General features: G+C 46.5%; 1 protein-coding gene across 1 annotated transcript in view; it reads right to left on the bottom strand.

Moving 5' to 3' along the window:
• The window catches only part of TENM4 (teneurin transmembrane protein 4), a 660,554-nt gene that overhangs the window by 147,903 nt on the left and 490,765 nt on the right, over positions 1-21,886 (bottom strand). The window contains 1 exon segment of the mRNA XM_087821630.1: positions 20,897-21,107. Within this exon segment, the coding sequence (XP_087677756.1) occupies positions 20,897-21,107 (211 nt within the window).

Raw genomic sequence — 21,886 nt, 5'->3', positions numbered from 1 at the left:
CTAGCTGTACAACCCTGGACAAATCACTCAGGGTTTCTAAATCTTAAATGAACCCTGGTTTCTTTACCTATCTCACAGCAGGGCTGGGGATTAAATGAGATAATGCATGTAAAGCACATAGTAGGGCTTGCAGTAAATGTCTCATCAGTGGCAGATAAAATGAAACCAAGTCCAAGCAAACCACACAGAGCAAACCCATTTTGGACAGGCCAGGTCAGAGGCTGTCTGCTATAACCAGAAGAGCACAGGCTTTAAAGTGAGACCCTGGGTGCTCTCATCCCACTCTGTTACTTCCTGTGTGACCCTGAACAAGTCACTTCACCTCTCTGTGTCCCACTTAACTTGTCTGTAAAGTGGTAATGACTGTACCGTGTGTGACACACAGTAGTTGTTACAGTCAGTATTAGCGGCTGAGCGACTATGGGTAGGGGCTGGGGACCTTTCCAAGTAGGTTAGTATTTCCTGGCTGTCCCCTGGCTGACCTCAGCTCACTTCTCCTTCATCAGGGGCTCCTGGCATGCAGTGCACAATTGTGGGTATGTGCCCTTTCTGACAACAGGACAAGAGGGAGCCAGCTCTAAGCCTGGGAAAGCAGCAGCTAATACTCCAACCCCATCTCTGCACAGTATTGGCTTATATTATTAAGGCACAACTAAGTGCATGTAAGATTATGTTTCTTCACCCGCATGGCACGCTACAACATCCTAGAGTGTGCCCACACGGACGTACTGGGGACACTGAGTTCTCTCTTACCTTTAGCTCACGCCTCCAAGGCATGGAAGAACGCTCTATAGACATCACCCCCTCTTTCTGTGACAGGTGAGTTGTAAGGGTCCCGCCTCTCCTAGAAGCCCGGGGGCATTTCTCATGCGCCCCTTCGCACCACAAAGCCCTGGCTTCTTCCCCCTGTTGGGGCTTACCCTGAGCACCTTGGCTGCGCCCACAACACGGAGGCTGGCTCTGCTGACTGGGCCTGACCCATCGCTACAGCTGGGGAGTGGGCCCGGCAGCCAAAGGGAGAGTGCACACGCACACACGCACGCACACACACACATACACACACGCACACACACACACACACACACACATGCACGCCTGTACGAGAAGAGGAGCTGCTACCTGCTCACTGTTAAACTGAGGGTGATAGGGGCTAATGCTAGGTTTGCTGGGTCTTAAGGCTTCCAAACAAGGTGGGAAAAAGGAGGGAAAACAGACTATCATCTTCCCAGGGGACAGACCCCCCAGCCGAGCCTTTTGCCTCCTCCTGGAGCTGGGGTAAAAGGCCCCTGATCCTGAGCCCTGCACCTGTGGGGACAGTATCTCTGCCTGCCTGGGCCTGAGCGGCTGCGGAGCCTTCTGTCACCCGCTTCCATTCCTGGCAGCTGACCAGCGTTTCAGAGGACACAGGTGCACATCCTTCCGAAAGCAGGGGGTCCGAGGGGGCCACTGCTCTGGTCACCTGATCCTTTGTAAGGTTTAGGGAGGGCAGCTTTTGTTCATGACGGCTGAGTGTAACCTCTCTTCCCTCTCAGACCCTGGGGAAATCCCAACCTTCACACTCAACTGCCAGGACAGTAAATTAAGAGAAAGGCACTGGCCAGAGAATACTTTCAAATACATACTCTAAAGGTCAAAGATGGGCTAGAACACTTGACCCCTCTCTCTTGCCATCTGAGCTTCTTCGATTTCTAGTGCAGATACAAGGTTGGTTTTTAAAAAATTCTTTTTAAAAAATGTTTTTAAAATTTATTTTGTTGTTTAGAGTGTTACAGATGTCCCCCATTTCCCCCCTTTGACCTCCCTCCACCATCTCCCTCCCCACCCCAGGCCTTCACATATCTATTGTCTATGTCCATGGGCTACGCATATATGCTTATAAGTTCATTGATTTGTTGAATATGTGAGTGGGTCACGAGATGGCGCACAATGTGGTAAGTGCCTGCAGTGAATACATGTGTAAAGAAAGCCCAGAGGAAGAGCAACACCCCAGGGATCCCCATGAAAACAGTGCAGCTCAGCAATGGGGCTGGGGAGAGTCTCCAGGTAGAGAGGGCCCTGGAGTATTTAGAAAAAGCAGAGAACATTCAAACATAGGTACTTTCAGAATCAGGTAGAAGGCAGGGCTGAAACATAGGATGAGCAGAATTCAGGCTGTGAAAGGCACTCAGGTAGCAGACGCCAGCAATGGGGGACAAGGGACCTCCCATAGCCTGAGCGGGAGGCACGAAGGAGCTTCACTTTAGGCACATCCAAGTGCCCACTGTCATAACTATCTCTCCTTCTGAACAACCTTGTGAGACAGAAAGCAATCAAGTTGGCCGGAACCACAGGGCTGAGCCTATGGCTCTGACTCCCACCAAGAAAACATCTTTGTTCAGACCCTCAGCCAGTCAACCCGTCTCTGCTTTGGGATTCAGGTTCCAAGTACAAAACTAAAGAAAATAGTAGGAGAGGTCACCGCGTGTCAGACAGATGCTGATGTCTTATCTCATTTAACCCTTCTGCAGCTCAGGGAGATCGACCACCTTTCCCAAGGTCACACAGCTGGGTGGCTGCAGAACCGGATGGGAACCCGCTCTTCTCACTCCCCGGGACACTCAGCCATACCCTACACTCCAAGCAGCCTCTCATCCTCAATTTTTGTTCCATGGCTCCTCCCTTCCTTTCTTACTATCCAAATCCTCTTAGGCCTTCTTGGTTCACTGTAGGCTGTAGTGACCCTCCTTGTTGTCCTCAAAAAGTCCTTTGACAACTCGCTCTGCAATACATGGTTTCCCTATCTGCTCTCTCAGTGCTACCAGTGTTATGTCTTCTCCGGCTGTGAGATACTGAGAAGACAAGGACCTCAGACCCGCATGCATTTGTTTCCCCCAGGAGCAGCTTAGTGCTTTGCTAAAAAAATAAAATTAATAATAATAATAATAAATGTACTATATATATATATATTTAAATTCATTTGCTTTTTATCAGAATTAGTTGGGTATACAAAGGTAAAACTAAATTTGGATGACATGTGACTTTTGTGAGAACAATAAATATGAAAGTGGAACTGGGAATAACCATGATATTAGCATCTATGGTGCACTTAGTGGGGAGCATGCTCGGCAGGCTCTGCCCTGCTGCAGTCTGCTCTGTGTTCTAGGCCTGATACACATCTGTTATTCTGGGACTTCTCTTCACCTCTCTCTTTATTGAACTCCTTGTTTCCTGGACCCTCCCTTCTTAGTTTACATTTTGGTTTTGGTGGAGTGCATCTTCCAGAAGCTTCCTGAGAAAAGGTGAATGGGAGGTATGATTTTAGGACTGTGCATGTCTGTAAATACCTTTATTCCACCCTAGACTTGATTGATTATTTGACTGTCTATGTGAGATGAAGGGCCCTAAGGGCCCGATTGCTGCTGCTTCCATATCACTCAGACCTGAATCCATCCAGGTGTCAGCTCCATGGCCCGCCCTTGCCCTCTGCTGCACCTGGAGCCTTGTTCCAGAGGTTTCCTGGGGCTCTGCTCCTCACTGGCATCTCAATCAGTGGGGCTCAGTACTCAGCTTTCTCCACGCTGCTAACTCAACCCACTTTCTCTTTTCCTGATGTCTCTTGATGGGCACAGTCTCTCATTCTTTGTGTCTTTATGGTTTTCCCCCCCTCATTTGTGTGTTTTAAATCAATGCTCTCATTATGGTGGGAGCCCAGGAGGGAGATAAATATAACACCCAACCACAAGTTCCTCTCAGTAAAATCTGAGACAATTTTCTAGTCCCTCTTTCCTGAAGCTCTCCCTCCCCTCGGCTTTAAAGATGGCACACTTTCTGACAGCCCCTCACTCCCTCCTGCCTTTCTGGCTCTTCCCCTGCCCATTAAGTGCCGGTGGTCCTCAGGCATCGGTCTTAAATCCACCTCTCTTCCCACCGCTGGCCACTCACCTTGCTTTCCCCATCAGTTTTTTTGAGGTCTCAGCTTAGATGTTATATACTCAAAACAAGCCTTCCCTGACCCTACTCCAGTTAGGTAAGCTCCCCTTGTTCAGTGCTCCCCAAGACGCCACCCCTCTCCTCCATGACCCATCACAGTCACATTACCGATCGATGCCCTCCCTGCGGGCCGAGAGCCACCAGGGCACATCCCTGACCGCCTTGCTCCCAGCTGTCGCCACTGCCATAGCGGAGGGCATGGCGTGTAGGTGTGGAAGAAATGCAGACTGAATGAATGCATGCTTGCAAGGATAAATGAGTGGATCAATCAATCAATCAATCAATCAAACAGAACTGGATTTAAACCCAGGCTCGTCCATGTACGTGGGTGATCTTGGACCAGTAAAAGAACCTTTCCTTCTGAAGCTCAGCTGCTGCTTCTACTAAAGAGGAACAGCAGTCCGATACCATCCTACTTCCCTGGGTTGTAAAGAGCAAAGTAAAAATGAAAACACTGTGGGCCACTGCGCTGAGCAAGCTGAAGGTCCTGTACAGCTTCGGGGATTATGCCCGTCCCGGTAAACTCCGCTACTCAGGGAATTCTTGCCCGCCTCGGCAGCCTGGCGCCCAGCTGCGAGCTCGGGCTCAACTCTCAGGGCCCTTCCCACACGCTGGCTGGCTCCAGGCGAAGCCCACCGCGCCTCTCGCCCCCTCCAACCAGGCGTCGGGGCGCAGGGGCTCCTGGGCTCTTGCCTTTCAACAGAGCTGACTTCGAAAGCCCGGTGTGCCTTCATGGTGAATTGTTTTAACTTAATACATTCTTTAAAAGGTCAAAACAAAAAGCAATGAAAATATTTAACGCACGGAGGTGTGCGACAGGGAGCTGAAGAAACACATGCGTGTCCGCAGCGCCCGCGGCGCTGAAGAAATCACATCGGCAGCAGACTTTGGCTGGACTCGGATCCTTTGCCAGTCCTCTAGCTTTGCCCGTTCTGTCACTTGTGCCGACTCTGAAGAGCAGGAAACTACCAGAAAAGCCCAGCTCTCCGCTGACGGAAGTCTCCTCTCAGAGCCCCACCGGCTGGCGCTGGGCAGCGCTGCCGGAGGCTGTTTGGAGGCGCTTCACCCCCACGCCAGCCTGACCAGCCCCGACCAGCGCCCTCGGGACGGCACCCGCGCCAACAGGAGGCAGGGGCAGGTGGGAGAGCCGCGGTCTCTGAGTAGGAAGGCTTGAATTCAAGTTCAAATCCTGCTTCTAATTAGGCAAATTGCATTGTTATTAATAGATGTGCTCGTATTGTAAACATAACTTCTGTCCTACTTCTGGGGCTGAAAATTATAAACATTTTCCCAAGTTTCATACTCTTTATAATGGTAATTTTTAATGGCTAAATATTCATTAAGTGAATATTAAGTTAATGTTCATTAAATGAATAGTCCACAGCTTGCTTATATGCTTTCTTATTATTAGAAATTGTATTGTTTCCAAATTTTCACAACTGTATGCAATGCTGAGATAAGCAAGCAGCTTTTCGGAGGTATTGGTTTATTTCTTTAAGAAAGACTCTCAGAAGTTGAAAATATAAACATTTTTATGATCTAATACAAAATGCCAATTTGCTTTCCCAAAGGGTGTATTGATTTACAATGCAACCAGTAATATATGTGGATACAGTTGCACTGTAGCCTCTCCAGGACTGGATATTAACCTGGAGGGGATTTCTAATTTATTAGATAAAAAAAGATACACAATTATTTTAATTTGCACTTCTTAGATTGCTAATGAGATTACACATATTTCAGGTATGTTTTCAGCATACTATATAATTTTGGAAGCTTTTCCACACATGAGCTTTAGCCATTTATCTATGACCCCACCCCTCATAATTTCCTTCCCTAGGATATGCTCTTTAATATAATACAGATAGTAACTCTTCCTTGATCTCTCACAATTACTGCAAGTATTTTCCCAGTCTATTATTTTTCTTTTTGTTTTGATAAGTCTGCTAAGACATACGGAAGTTTTACATTTTCAAGTAAGCATTTGTTAATCTTTTGCTTTGTGATTTCTTTAACGACTTTCAAGCTTAAAAGCCAGAGACATGCGAATATTGGGTTTTACCCTTTTCTGGCTTGACTTTTAAGTATTTACCTCTTTAATCCATCTGGAATTTATTTTGGCATATGGTGTGAGGTGAAGTCTGAATCAGAGAGTAAAAACTGAAATCCTTCCAGGGGCCAGGCAGGTAAGTTAAAGGAGGGAGGCAGGTCAGGTACAAGGAAAGGAGATGAGGTGGAGACTGTGTTGAATTACGGAGTGTTTAAGGGGGCAGAGGCTTGTTCCTGCAGGGGTTTTGGTCTCCTAATTTGTAAAGGTAAACCAGAAACCTATAGTTTTATGGGAAATTGTCCAAGTTTTAAATGTTGGGCCAATACTGTAGGCTGAAAAACTTCTCTGTGCAGCTCAACCACATCTGTCCCTCCGAATGCCACTCTGCGGCCTCGGGGCTCACCTGAGGCGTCCCATGTTATTCCAACCACATTTACTGACTAAACCTTTTCTCCTCCAATAATTTGCAGTTCTCCCCCTTTCAAATATTAAATTTGTACACAGAACTGGTAATGCTTCTAGGTGATTTTCTTTCATTAGTCTGCCTGACTCCTATTGTCTTTTATTATAGATTTACGGTATGTTAATATCTTTAAAGATGATACCCTTTCATTACTCCTTTTGCAATCTTTTCCATACTTTCATCTGTTTATTATTCCAGCTGAGGTCTTAAACCATTCAACCAGATCGCCTCAATTCCCTTTAGGATTCTGTCTGGCATTCCATTAACCTATAAATTGACATATTTAGAGTATTTCACCTTCTCATCTAGGAACATGCTATATTTCCTAATTATTCATGTCCTGTTTTACAGCTCTCAGTAAAATTTCACAGTTCTTGTCACACAGGTCACATATAGTTCTCATTAAGATGATATTTTAATTTTTATTGATTTATTTGGCCGAGACATTTTCCATTCTATTTCATGGCTGGTTATTGTAAGTATATGGGAAATCTATTGACTTTTGTGAAGCTACCTCGCACCCCACTTACAAGTTCTGAATTCTTATCCAGTAAAGTAGTCTTTCAATTAATGTTTGTGTGTTCCCTAGGAATACAAACTCATCCTTCACAAACAGTGATAGCTTTGTCTCAGACTCTTGTCTCTGTGGAATGTCTCGTATTGGCCAAAACTTCTGAAACGATGCTAACAAAAAATGTACCCTTATTTCTTAGTGATTCTAAAGGGAATCTACTATTTAACCAGAAAGCACTGGATTTTGACTAGAAATCGATGTTCTTTATTATGCAAAGTATTTCTTCTCTTTCATTCTTCAATATTGTTATGATCTAGTATTGTCATCAAAGGTGTTTTCTATCACTTATCGAACACAGAAGACAGATCTCAGCACAGTGCATTCAAAAAGTGTTGGAGGCTTGCGAAATAAGTGTGAACCAGATGTACCCGGGTTTGAATCCTGGCTCTGATTCTGTGTGATGTGGAACACAATCGCCGCCTCATCTGGAAAATGGGGATGATAACTTTGGTGGGCAAAGGCTGGTTGTGAGAATTAAAGAGTTAATGAAAATAAATTGTGCTTAGTGTGTAGTTCTTAGCACCTAGGAGACACTCCACAGATTTCATGGCCCTCCACTATCATTTAAAAGAGACAACGGTGGTACAATTTTCCCAGTAAAAGCTTTCCCAAGAATATCTTGCATTTACAGGCTTGAGAAAACTCAAACTGTATTTGTGAAAAATGCCACCCCAGCCTTCCTGCTTTAGTCCATAGGACTTTTTCTCACTTTTCTAAAATATACAGTCCATCCCTTGCACTCTCGCATGGATTCCTTGGCCTATGACACAAGCGAAAATAAAAAAAAATCAGGCTGATATGTAATACGAACCAGGAATGAAACAAACTGTGCTTCTATTAGCCCTGAACATGAGCACTGCTCAGATAAAGGCATGAACAAGCAGCTAGTCAAACTAAAACCAGATGTTCTGAGGTTCCTGGCTTACGGTTTTTTATAACCCTTCATATAACACTCATAGTCCTGTCATTTCCACAGAGGGTCCTCTGCTCCATTTAAGCAGCAAGAAACCCGCCCCAAATGTCTGGTAGATTTGCAACCACTAAACCTTTGCTTGATTATTAAGATAAAGGAGCTATTTCCACAAGTAGAGAGATCCTTTGGTACAAACTCTTTGGCCCAGAGAAGTGCCAAGGAGTGACAAAGAACACCCTTGGCAGTGTCCTCGGAGCAGAGATGAAGTGTTCACCCATTGATGTGGGAAAGGGGAAGTGAAGGGTGCCAGGGGAGTGGGTGCTGACTTGGGAGGGGCCCAGGTAAAGTGTACAAAAGCCAGTGTAGAAGGAGCATGGATTCTGGAGTCAGACTGTCTCAGACCCAAACCCTGGCTCTGCGCTTACTCCTGGGCAAGCCGAACCTTGTTTCTTCATCTATGTAAAGGAAATAGTTGCTCCTGCTTCCCTGAGACTGTTACAAAGTTTAAGTTAGATAATGCATGCATAACACTTAATGTACTCCTGGGGCCTTGTAAACACCTGAAAATTATTAGCAACTAATATTGCCAATGACTAACAAACCCTTGTATAGCACCCATCATTGCCCGGCACTGTCCTCAGTATTTAGCACATATTCATTCATTCTGTCCTCATAATTACTGCCATGAAGTGGGTACTTATTTTTCAGATGAGGGAACTGAGGTGGTGATGGGTTATCTATCATGCCCACGGTCAATAAGTGGCAGAAACTGGATTCAAACCAGGCCATCTGGCTTCACATCCACTCTTTAACCACTAAGTCACATTACCCCTCTCTCGACTGTTGCATTACACAGTAGAATTGATTTGATTCAGTGCTGCCTTTACGTGGAAGGGAACCCACAAATCAGGCCATGAAGGGCTTATTCAGTCAGGCAATCCATGTCTAGAAAGCACTGCGATCCTGAGAGCAGTGCAGACCCTATCTATCCTGTGTTCCACTCTCCTCCACCTTCAACCTGAACTTCATCTTTTCTCACCTTCCCTGCCCTCTCCTGTCCCACAGGAGGAGGTGCCTCTCCTCCTTCCCTAGGTCCAGCCCCTCTGCATCTGCCCTCATTCTGTCTCCCACCTCCTTTCATTAATCATCTCCCCTCTCTCCCGGGCCTCCAGTCTTCTCCTCTGGCTCCTTTCCCACAGCTGACAACACGTCCAAGGCTCCCCCCACCTTATATAAACCTTTCCTTGAACCTGCCTCCTCCTCGGGTTACTCAGATCTGTCTCCTGCCCTGCTCTGTCTAGAAGGCATTGTTTCTACTCCACACCTCTCACTCACTCCTGAACTCACGGTGACCCCATTTCCACCTGCACCAGGGGGTGGAAACTGCCCCCGCTGAGGTTGCCAGTGACCTCCTAATGACCAAGGCCTGCAGCGTCTTTGTAACCAGCTCCCTAACTTTCCTCTAAAGCTCACCTCTATGTATCCCTCCCCCTGCCCACCCTCTGAATGTTGGGGTTCCATCCTTGAGTTCCTGCTCTCACTGCTCTACCCTCCCACCTGCCCTGTCTCACCTCCACACTGAGGACACCTACTGGGTTTCTGCCTCCAGGTCAGGGCTATTCATCAAGTCAACACCTCTTTATCCATCCGCCTGTTGATAACTGCCGGCAACTAACATCTACTTGGAAATTCTACTAGCAGCTCACATCTAATGTGAACTTACCTTCTCTGCTTCCTTCTCCCAACAAACCCACTCCCCTCCCTCATCTCTTAATGGATGGTATCACTCTGCATCCATTCTCCCAGGTCAGAACGTCCTGCCTCTCCCTTACAGCTACAGTAAGAAAGCCAGTCTATAAGGCCCTGGAATGCATCCCTCCTTTAAACAGGAGCAGTGGCATTGCCCCAGTCCAGGCCCTCTTCTTTCATTTAACCCTGCTGGTTACCAAAGTCTTCCAATTGGTTTCCCTGTTTTAATCTGAGAAACCAACCTACAGTATATACCACTGCCAAAGAGGTCTGTCCAAGGCCCGAATCACCCTACATGTTTGCTTAAAAAACAAAGACCTTCGCCTTCTCAGGTGGGCCCCCACCTCATTTCTAGGCTCTTCTCTGGGCACCATCCCCTTCACGCCCTCTCCCCACTTCCAGTGGACACAACAGGCAGTCTCACAAAGGCATACACGGGAAACAATATGAGAAGAAAAGTGTGGGTATTGGAGCCAGACAGGCATGGATTCAAATTCCAGCTCCTTCACTGGCTGGTGTGAAACTTCTGCCTAATCATTTAAACACGCTGAGCTCCACTTTCCTCAGACGGAGGGGGGATACCTACTTTATATACCTGTAGTAAGGGTCTGAAACAGTTTCTGTAAACACATGGGGGATAATACTCAGATACAGTAGGCATTGAATAAAACAGTAGCTATTAATATTAATTTCTCCAAGTAGTTTCAGAGAGGCGGGGAGGAGTTTGCAAAGGCGGGCCAGACCTGAAACTAGAATGGCACATTTGAGAAATTCCTTATGGAATCAGATGATCAAATATATGAAGACAAAAAGCAGTGCCTTTGGGATGTTCTAGAACCCACAGTTCCACTTCTCAGCTGCAACAGTACCAGCATAAAAAGGCTGCAGGATTCGAACCAATTTCAGAGTGGCTCTGCGCTCTGAATCCAGCAGCCTTGGAATGCACGGATTTCCTAGGACTGAAAGAGCAGTCCCTGGCCAGGTGCCTCTGGCAGTGCCCTGAACTGGCAGGTGCGCCCCCCTTCCTTCAGGGCTGCCCACAAGAAGTTCATGTCCACAGAAGGTTCTAGGCTGCAGGGAGCATCTGTGACCTTTGACCTTTTCCCTTGGTACTCACAGACCCTCTGATAAGGGTCTGCTATGTTCAGAGTCTTGTTCTAGGCAGCTGGGCTCCAGGAGATGTTGCTGGGATTGGATGCAGAAGGCCTGGCTTTGGGTCTGCATGCGAGCCACTGTGCATGGGCTCTGTTTCCTCATTTCTAAAAGGCAAAGAATGATCCCTTCCTGCCTGGTCCACAGTGAGCATGCCTGTGGTTGAGCAGAGATGGTTACTATCTTACCTCAATGTCTCCTTTTTTCTTTGGAGTAACTCTTTTTCTGTATTTCCTCTCTGTTTCTCACTTCTGTTTGGCCCCAGGTGGGTAATAATTAACATTTGTGCACTGCTTTCCAGCTCACTGAGCACTGTTCTCACAGTAAGTCCTTTATGTCCCTCACCCTCCTCCTGCACCCCCAGCAGAGGTAGCCAGCGGAGACTGTCTGTTGGAGTAGGTCACCTCACATTAGAATTATTTACAGGCGGGCCAGTTCTCCCAGTTGACTACAGACTCTTTGAGGGCAAGGCTCCAGTTTTGTTCACTGATGAATCTAGCACTTAGCAATGTAGATGTTCAGCAAATGTTGAATAACTAAAAACATGCTGAGAATTCACCACGAATCACATGCTTTCATGTGTGAGAAACCCCCTAAAGACGCTGATTTCCAATAGAAAAGCAAGCTGGCAAGGTGGGGATGAGCTGCTTTTATCAACTGAGAGAGAAAAGAGCTATCAACATAAAAATTAAACCATCATTGATAAAATATCTTCTGTTGGAAACTCCACCTGGATGGGGTGGGAGTAGGGGCTCCTTCAGCAGGAGTCAGTACAGGTCAGGCTGTTCTTCAGAACAAGGCAGGTGGGTCCCCTGCAGCTGCGGATGGCAGGTATCTTCCTGGCACATTGTGAGCCTAGCAGGTGTGAATGGCAGAATCTCTGAGACCCCATCTACGTTGACAATTCTCTGACTATGAGAGTGTAAGAGGACACACATGGGTGTCATCACACACTGGAAACCTGGTCACTAAGATGTAAGAGAAAGCACATGGGCTTTGGGTTGCTAACCCAGCTCCGCTATTTCCTGCTTAGGAGATCTTGGCAAACAGCATGAGATCTCTGAGCCTCAGTTTCTATTACGTGGAAACACACATAATCTAACTTCCAGGTTGTTCTGAGAACTAAGCAATAATGCCCCCAGTGCAGTGCATGGCGCAGAATCCGGGCTCAATCAATAGACTGCTGTGGTTATGATCCTGGCTCTGCCACTTGGTAGTTGTGTGACCCTGGACAAGTCACATGACTTCTCTAAGCCTCAGTTTTCTTATCTTTAAAAGTGAGATTCAAATAAATAAAAGGTTAGTGAAGGCTTATGGCATTATGTATCCCAAAGTGGCAAACATCATAACCCGAAGTGAGGTGGAAGTCCTGGGTACAGGTGGGGGAGGCGCCTAAAATGCCGACGGAGGAGCCCTACAATATATGCACTCCTGCTGAGCTTCCGCCAGCACATCCTTGCAATCCCCTCCACCTCGAAATCTCTGGCCCTCACAATCTCCTTTGCCAGCTGCATGTCCTTACTCAGCCCTAGGATGGACTGTTCTTCAACCCTTTTCTCTCCCTGCTTTAATCTCTTCCCTTAGGAAACATTATTTAACATCTTATGGGGGGGGGGGGTTGCCAATAATCTCCAAGGGTCACTATATAGCTCAAATCTGCTCATTTATCTCCATTTCCAAGGCCTCCAGCCTGAGCCCTAATGAGACTACCGTCACAGCCTCCTAACTGTGTCCCAGCTCCTACAGCTGAAGAAACTTTCAAATATGGAAATCAGGTCGCTGTAGCTTCAAGTCCCACAGTGGCTTCCCATTACTCTTAGGATAAACCAAACCAAACCAAACCAAACCAAACCAAACCAAAAACCCCCAAAACTCTTCGCCTACTGCATGAAAGGCCTGTACAGTCTGGCCCCTGGCACCTCTTCAGTCTTGCCTGATACCATTTGGACCTTTGATCCCCACAGCTTACAATGTGACCATCTTAAAGTTCCTCAAACAATCCCAGCTCTTGCCTGTCCCAGGGCCTTTGCATATGCTCTTTCCTCTGCTTGGTATATTCTTTCTCCAAACCTTCATCTAAATAGGTCCTATTCTCACCCCGGTCCCAGCAATCTAAGTTAAGTTTCCTGTTTATTTCTCTGGAGTCCCGTCTTCTATTATTTACCACAATGTTACCACTTACCATTATATATCACATATATATATATATACATATATATATACTTTTTTTTTTTATGATTGTATTTTAACTTAAGAATCCATCTCTAGCTATCTCAAGCATGTCTATAAACTTCTCAAGGGCAGGAAGCCTGGCTATTTTATTTCCCAGAGATACCAATGCCTGCTTAGGACATGGCACATGAAAGGCAGTGAGTAATCACTGGGTGAATGAGAAAGTGAGCAGACACAGTGTCTAGTCTGCCTGCCACCCCTCTCCACCTGCTCCTTCTGTCCACTCCCATTAGTGCATCGTTCAAGGGGCTCTGAGGCTTAATAGAAAAGGCCTTGTTCCTAGGCGCTGTCAAGAGACTGGACCAAGCCTCTGCCTCCTTCCTCAGTTACATGGCTCAGCTTCGCCTTCTTCTCAGTATCACTTACTAGTCCCTGAGAACCTCACGGGCCAGCACCGTGTCTGCCTCAGGGCTGCACGCGTAAGCGCCCCAGCCAGGACCGGGCCCACAGGAAGGCGCCTCAGTGGGCGCCTGCTGAGCCAAACAGACTCAGGGAAGCCTGGGACAGACACTGATGACCCATATGCATGTCCCTCTTCCTGAGAGAAGCTAATTTTGTTTAGAGTGCCAATGTGTCGAGCCAAAAATACTCACGTTCTCAGATTTCCTTACAGCTCTGAGCATCCAAGTGACACGGCTCTGCCAGAGAACCGTAAGCTGCGCGCTTTAGGGAAAATGTGGCTTCCCTGTTCCCTTCCTCTCCCTTCTTTTTCCTGCCTGATATGCAGACACGAGTTCTGAAGGCAGAGCAGCATCTTAGGAGCACAAGGACCAAGCATGAAAACAACAGTCAAGCACAAGGGTGGAAGAGCCTGGTCCTGCTGCGCCAGCCCCGGAGGGACACGCCCGAGACAGTGTGCACGAGAAGGCTGAACCCCCACTGAAATGCCACCAGCAGGAACCCTGTTATTTGCACACAAAACATGCTTCTAACTATTCCCAGACTTGGTACTTACTGTGCCCTTGAGGTACCTTTTCTTCTTTCCTACCCTCGAGGTCCAGGCCCCCGGGAATTCAGAAGGTTCAGCAGTCCAAGACAGGTCCCCGGGCAGCTGAGGGGTGGGGGCGGGAAGGCTGCCTGCACCACATCCTCGGTGACAGGGACAGCTGCTGGCAGGGCTGGCCTCCAGTCTGCAGATGCAGCTCGGATATTCCAAGCTCTCCTCCACTGAACAGATTTTTGGCTACAGTTTGTCTCCAATGTACAGGCTTGAGCTCTCCCTCAGCCTACAATTTCATTCCACTTTTACCAGGCTGCTCCGAATAAATCACTGCTATCAGGCACAGGTGAATCCACAGGGCACTTTTCCAAAGAAGTGTTTCCCACAGAAAGTTCACAAAGCGCTGCCAATGTCATTTACAAGAAGGTTAACTGATTACCGAGGCCTGGGTTATTACTGCTGCATGCTGTCCTATCAGTTAGAGGAGGGGAATGTGGGGGACGGTGAAGGCAGAGCGTATTAAAAACGGAAAATCATTCCTAATCACTTTTCTTAGTTTCTTCTTTAAAGTAGTGCAGATTTTTACACAAATTATAGCATAGAGTGTCTGGGATTTTTCTCTCCAGATCTTTGCAAAAGCACTCAGAGGCTCATGAATGGTAAGTCGTCTTACCCAATCAAAGCGAGAGCCATATAGAAACCGCTCGGTCAGGTGGGCTTTGGAAAATCAAGCACCCAATTTTGATGATTATTGGAAGACAGAAGGTTGTATGAGAGTATCTGTTCACAGATAGAAAAAAGAGGAATGGATTGCAGGACCAGTAGATAAAAACACCACTAATGCCATTGAACTGGTCCTTCTGTCCTTCCTGGCTCCCGCTTTCCCTCGTTTTTCTCTTTTCTCATGAAATCACAAAGCTAAATCCCAGTAACCTCTCCTGGTCACATAAATTAATGGGCTTTTGTAAGCCCTCTGGCTCTAATCATTTTAGTCCCTTGCTCCAAAGCCTGCAAAATGAACTTTTTCCTTAGGGCGGCATTCAAGGCTCTCCCTGATGGCTCACTTCTCCCCTTCAGGGCATCCTATGCTCTAGTCAAACAGAACTGCTGGCTCCTTACAGCCAGCAATTAATTTTCTGCCTACCTGCCTTTTGCTCATGCTGTCCCTGCTACCTAGAATGAACTCCTCAACAACTCCCCCCTCCCATTTTCCTTCTTTAAATGTGAAGATTCTACCCACTCGGTAAGGTCCCATCAAATGTCACTTCATCCTGAGCGCCTTCCCTGACCCATCCACCTGGACATGCCCCTGCCTTCCTCCCATTCTCATGGCACTTACACCAGTGGCTCCAGGAGTGACCTTTCTTTGTCCTTTCCTTGAATTACAGGCACTTACTGTATAAATGTTTCCTTTCCGTAGACCATGAACTACTTTTGCCAGAAACCATGTTATACTTTCTCTGTATTTCCAACTTGGGAAAGAGCAGAAATGCCATATTTGTCTAATTCCTGGACATAGAATAGGTCGATTTATAGGAGTTTCCTGGGCATGAACAAAAGGACCCTTCTCTTTAAATTGCACGAATGTCCTCAGACCAGAGCACATTTCTCATAAAAATTACCAGGGTCTATGTTTTCTAATGATGATTCTCATTTCTTTTCTCTGGGTTTCTAAATCTACTCCGGGGCACCTCTGTTATTTTCCAAGTTGACTCACATTGCCACAATGTCAGATTGACCTGTCCTTTTATGCTTCAGCATCAACTAAAATTAAAAGGTAAGATGCTATCTGGAGACCTCCAAATGCTGCAATACTGACTTGTCAGGTCTTGGGGTTGCAAGCAATGCATATGAAGATATTTTTATTTGAAAAGTTTTGGATGCTGCGATATTTTTTTCATGGTCTTTTTAATGACTTCTCAAGAAAATTTCCTGGGTTGATGTAAGATGCTTCAAGTTAATAAGGGGGAAATTATATTCTATATAATACAAATGGAAATAAAAAATTTAATAGTATCATTGTAAATAGTAAGACACTGTGGCATAGTGTGGAGAGCGAGGGATTTGGAGACCGAGTTTCCATCCTAGTTCTGCCCTTATTGAAACTTTGGGCAAGTCAGTTAAATTCTCTGAGTCTCAATTTCTTCATCTGTAAAGTTGAGATCAAAATACATACTGTCTAAGGTCTTGTGAGGATTAAATTACATACAGAAAAGAGCTAAGTATGGTCGCTGACACACAGTGGGAGCTCTCTACCCTCGGGCACTGTTGGTGGGAATGTAGATTGGTGCAGCCACTATGGAAGACAGTATAGAGGGTCCTCAAAAAATTAAAAATGAACCTTATGACCTAGCTATCCCACTTTGGGGAAAATATCCAAAACATTAATTTGAAAGGATATATGTACCCTTGTGTTCATTGCAGTTTTATTTATAATAGGCAAGATATGGAAGCAAAAAAGTGCCCATCGAGAGACAGTGGCTAAAAGAACTGCGGTACATATATAAATGGAATATTAGTCAGCCATAAAAAGAACGAAATCTCACCATTTGCGACAACATGGATGGACCTAGAGGGTATTATGCTAAGTGAAATAAGTCAGTCAGAGAAAGACACTTACCACATGATTTCACTTACACGTGGAATCTAAAGAGCAACACAAACAAACAAAACAGAACAAACTCAAAGATACAAAGACAGACTGATGCCAGATGGGAGGGGCTTGGGGGACTGGATAAAAAAGGTAGAGAGACTGAGAAGTACAAATTGGTAGTTGCAGAATAGTCACAGGGATATAAAGTACAACATAGGGATTATAGTCAATAATATTGTAATTATATATGGTGCTAGGTGGATACTGAAAACATGGGGTGGAGGGAACACTTCGTAAAGTATATGATTGTCTAACCATTATGCTGTACACTTGAAACTAATACAAGATAATATTGAATGTAGACTGTAATTGAAAAAAAAAATAAAATAAAATAAGTGGTTGCTGCATAAGTGAATATGTAGAAAACAGAAGTCAGTGTAATTCAGGAAAGAGGGAGACTGATCCTGGGAAGGAGGTAGATTGCTCAGGAAGATCACAAGCTTTGGAGTAAGGCTGATGCAAATTCAAGCCCTGGCTTTTCTCTTAACATCCCTGGACCTCAATTTCCTCATGTGCAATAGGGGGTGATAATAAAAATAAGAGTAATTGCCTCCTGGAGTCACTGCAAAGCTTGAAGACTGTATTTAAGGCCCTTTGTAAACTGCAACGGTCAGTTATATTTTGGCTACTGGTCTACATCCCCCTACTTCATCCAATACTGCGGCTCAACAAGGCTACCATCCCCATGGAGCCAGGGCCAGAAACAATGTTACCTTCAAGTTCTGGATCTCCACACATGGGGGAAGATTGTTCTCTCTGAGAAACATTGCCATGTTTCATTCTAAAACTTGCCGGTTTCAGTGGTGTGTGTGTGCGCGCGCACATGCGTGTGTGTGAATACATTTAGGTCACAGGGAGCTCTGTCCACATCAGGTCTCTGTGTGTATATATTTGTGTATACAGTTTGTAAAGTGCTTTTAGATTTTTTTCCCCCCAAGGCAAAAGATAAACTCATTTAATTTAAAATCATCAGCTGGATTGCATTAAATGGAGGGAAAAGCAAAAATGTACACCATCTAGCCATTTGTTAAATTAAACACAATTATTTCTCCTGTTACTTAATGACAAACAGACATAAATACTCTGGGTTCTGACATCTTAGATCTTCTTAAATTCTAGTCTGCATTTCAACATGTAACGAAGGGGGGGGTCATATTCCAATTTGTGTGTTAAGCAAACCTGAGAGCTACAATTGTATACTGGGACCATAATGACTTCACTAAAACAAGACTTAAACTTTTAATTAACCTGCCAACACAGATTACAACTCATAACTCACCGGTAACAACCACAGACAGCTGAGACTCAATGCCAGGGCCTCTTGGGGAGAAAGGGATTAATAGCAACATCACAACTGGTCTGTTTTTGCATTAAAGAAAAAAAAGGTATTCATTAAACCATCACTGTAGCTTGAAAGAAGACAGACAAGTCAGAAAGGCAGTAAGAGCAAGGTGGAAGGAAGAAGAGATTGGAGAGAATAGTAACAGCTTCCATTTATCGAGTGCTCATCACACCCAAAGCCTGTGCTAGGCACTTGATATCAGCTCTCTATAATCTTTATAATGGGGATTGCAAAGTGATATTACTATTTCCACAAAAGAAAAATGAGGCTCAGAGAGGTGAGATGATGGACCATGGTCCCAATGGTCATAAGGCATTTGTTTTCAGAGCTTAGTGGACAGACCATCAGGATCACCTGGGCTCTACCTCGGCCCTACTGGGTCATAATTCATGGGGGAAAGGCCTCGGAATCTGAATTTTGAACTAGCTTCCCAGGTGATTTTTTTGTACAACAATGTTCGAGACCACTCATAAGATACTATGACCCCTTGCTACTCCAGATGTGGTCCACAGGTGCTGGTTAGAGATGCAGAATCTAGGGACTCATCCAGAGCTGCCAAAGCAGAATCTGCATTTGAACAAGACACCAGGTGGCTCATGACACTCTGAGGAGCACGAGAGAGCCAACGTGCCCTAAAAGACATAACAGGGTTAAGGGAGGCGAAGACAGATTTCATCATTCAGGTGAGAACAGGAGAACCAGAGAGAAAAGCAACACAAGCTCCTTAATTATGACAAAGCAGGTTAGCAAGCTCCGACAGGCCAGGAGTTGACGAGGACACCTGGCTGAACCTACATTACATCTAAGAGGCACATCCTAATTAAAAGTCACCTTCTTTGGGGGTTTGTATTAATATCCTTTCATGTTTATGCTCAGTTATTACAAACACGGAATTCTGATTGTAAGAGACCTGAGCAAGCATGGCGCTCCATGCCGGTTGGTGAGCCATGCCTACGAGAAATCCGGCTGCGAGGCCATGAAGCTGAACTCAGGCACCGCTAATGACTTGATAATCATGCCCCTCACTGAAGCCACCATGTCCAGAAAGGAAACAGAAGCAGGGTCTGAAATCTGGCAAACCCCACGGTGACAGCCTAATTGCCGGCAGGGACTGGCCCTCCAGTGACAATGCGGCTGCACCATTAGCTCTAGGTCACAGTAATCACGGAGCGGCAGCCTCGCATCCCAGGATCTCGAGAAACCAAGAGGTGGAAAACTTAGGTAATTTGTGCAGGGTCAGACCCAGGTGAGGGCTAGATATTCAGAACTGAGTGTGCTTTCCCCCTCCCTCAAAAGGCAGCAGTCAGGGCGAAAACCACAGCACCGCACCTGCCGGGCCTGCGGCTGCCGTCGCCCCCACCAGCGGCCGAGCGCAGGAAAGGCCCATCCCCTCAGTAATCGAGGGACACTGTCTGTTGGGGCCCGGCTGGGTGTTGGGGAGGCAGAGAAGGCGATGTCAAAGGCCCAGTCCTTCAGACACTCAGAGGCCAGCGGCGGGGACAGAGCCTTCCAGACAAGGACAGCACAGCGATATTTCCTGATGGCTCCACCTCCGTCGCTTTGCCGAGAGGCGGTTACTGCAGACGCTGATAAATCCCGCCCGTATTTAACAGAGAGTTATTCTCGGCCTCAACACTGAGGGCAAGACTGCAAATAAGAGAAAGGTGGCTGGAAAATGACTACTGCTGTTCAGAAAAAAAATCAGGGTCTTGCAAGAGTGTTAGAAACCAAGGACCGAATTCAGAGGTTTTCATTCAATTCCATTTTCCATATCAGAGAGGCTCCGGGCCGAGGACTGAGACAGAGTTTCTGAGGTGAATTCCAGACCACACAGAACTTTCCATTAAGCAGAAACCGCGTTCCCAAGCGCTCTGGTTAGTCACACTTTGTCTTTCCCGAAGTTTTATTTTCCTATAAGAAATTTTTACCTCTAGCCTATGTCGCAGCACTTCCCACATCAACCCAGAAAAAATGGTTTCTGCCTGAACCACGGATCGCCGCATCCTACAGCACACCGTGGCAATCCAAGGAGGGGACAAGCTCTACGGACGTGAGGGTAAAGAGGGGGCATTCCTCACAGCGATGCCAGGCTCCCCGACAGCCACGGGCCTGCGAGAGGCCGCGGCTCGCTGGGAACTGAGGGCTGGGAGCTGGGAGCGGTGGCCCTGCCCACCGGGAGGGATGGGGAAGGGGTCAGCACGCGTTTAAAACACCAGGGCTCATTCTCTGCCAGAGACCAGGACATCTCTGTTCCAACACACTCAACCTGACCGATGTCATTGGTTGTCCAGCCCTTTGCACTGCCATTGCCTCCCTCCCCACCCCCCAGCCTTTACCTTGTTTCCTCATCTGCAAGGACTTGGTGGCTCCCAAAGTAAAACAGACCAAAAAAACACAAAACCCACAAAACCCAAAATAACAAATCAGTGAGTTGAACCAAGGGAGGCTATTTAAAAAAAAATGGTTTTGGAGAAGTTTCAAGAAGAGACATGTTGCCTCCATATGGCTGGTCATCTAGGGTTCTAGTCTCGCCATCACCCCCCTCCCACCCCGTCCTTAAATGCAACTTCTGGTCCACTCACCATGCCACAGACAACACAAGGAAGGCAGTGCCAACGGCCCTGGGCTCAGAAGCCAGCCCAGAATGGCCTTCCAGCCCCTCCTGTCACTCCTTTCCCTCATTTCCCTACATCTCACTCCCATCCCTTGTCCAGCAGGCCTGGGCACATGCCTGATGCCAGACTTCAGGTGGCATCTACAGTTCTGGACTGGACGCATTCTCTGGTCGACTTCAGCTCCCAGCATCTTCTGATGCAAAAAGACAATATCCCATAGACCCCGGGGGTGGCAGTTCCTTACCAATGGCAGTGGTGAGAAATGAAACCACTTCAGACTCCTTCCCATCATTGTAAAAAGCCAGGTGCCAGATGCCTGAATCCAAATACTGGATGAAGCCGGTCTCGTGGCTAGCGGGGGGGACGACTCCCCGAGACTGGCGCTGGGGCCCCTCCAGGCTCCGTGCCTCCTGGGTCAGGAGCCTCCTTCCATCCAGCAGCTCCACAAAGTCAAACTAAAGCACAAAGAGAGCACAGTTAGTAGTGGATCTGCTTTGCCACAGTGCAAGCTTCTTTCTTCAGGGTTCTCCCGGGGAGAACCCAAGGAAACACCTGAGACAGGCCAGGGAGACTAAAGCCTCGTGAAGGTTGATGGACCACCTCTGAACCCTCCCCAGACCCCATCTTTTCATGGGAATAGTTATCTTGTTATCTTGTGGGTGCAGTATAATTAGTGGATTCTTTTTTGGTCTCATTTTGCTCTAATTTTGGTGTATGTGTGGTAAGTCTTTATCTGGCTGAGTCCGTCCCAGGACAACCATGCTTTCCCAATGGTGGGCCCGTGACCAGAAACCCAGCCACCTAACCATGGTTTGAACTCCAGCTCTGTGGAATCCCAGGGGGCCAGGATTGGGGCGGGAGCCCTGGGTGCGCCTTAAATGTCAGTCAAGTGCAAATGAAAAGTTGATTTATATCTATCTTCCTTTCATCAATGATCTTTTCTAAGCACTCCAGTTTCAGGGAACAGTTTTAACTGGATTAGCGCAAAACTCTATCAATAATTACATGCTCTGTCAAACACAATTGCCAATTGATCCAAGTCCCTTAGTATGAGGCTCAAGAGAAGTCAGACACACAGTGTTAACGACAGGTAGACGGTTAAGTTCTACTGGCCTACTAGCAAGCAAACTGAAGTATCTATCTATCTATAATCTATCATCTACCTATCATCATCTTTTTAAAAAAAACCAACATAGACATTTATTCCCTCTCATGTAAAAATGTCCGGAGGCAT

The sequence above is a fragment of the Miniopterus natalensis genome, chromosome 11 (genome assembly GCF_054644295.1).
Source record: "Miniopterus natalensis isolate mMinNat1 chromosome 11, mMinNat1.hap1, whole genome shotgun sequence".
NCBI classification, from domain to species: Eukaryota; Metazoa; Chordata; class Mammalia; order Chiroptera; family Miniopteridae; genus Miniopterus; species Miniopterus natalensis.
The sequence above is the reverse complement of the archived record's forward strand: the minus strand, read 5'-3'. Positions and strand labels throughout refer to the sequence as shown.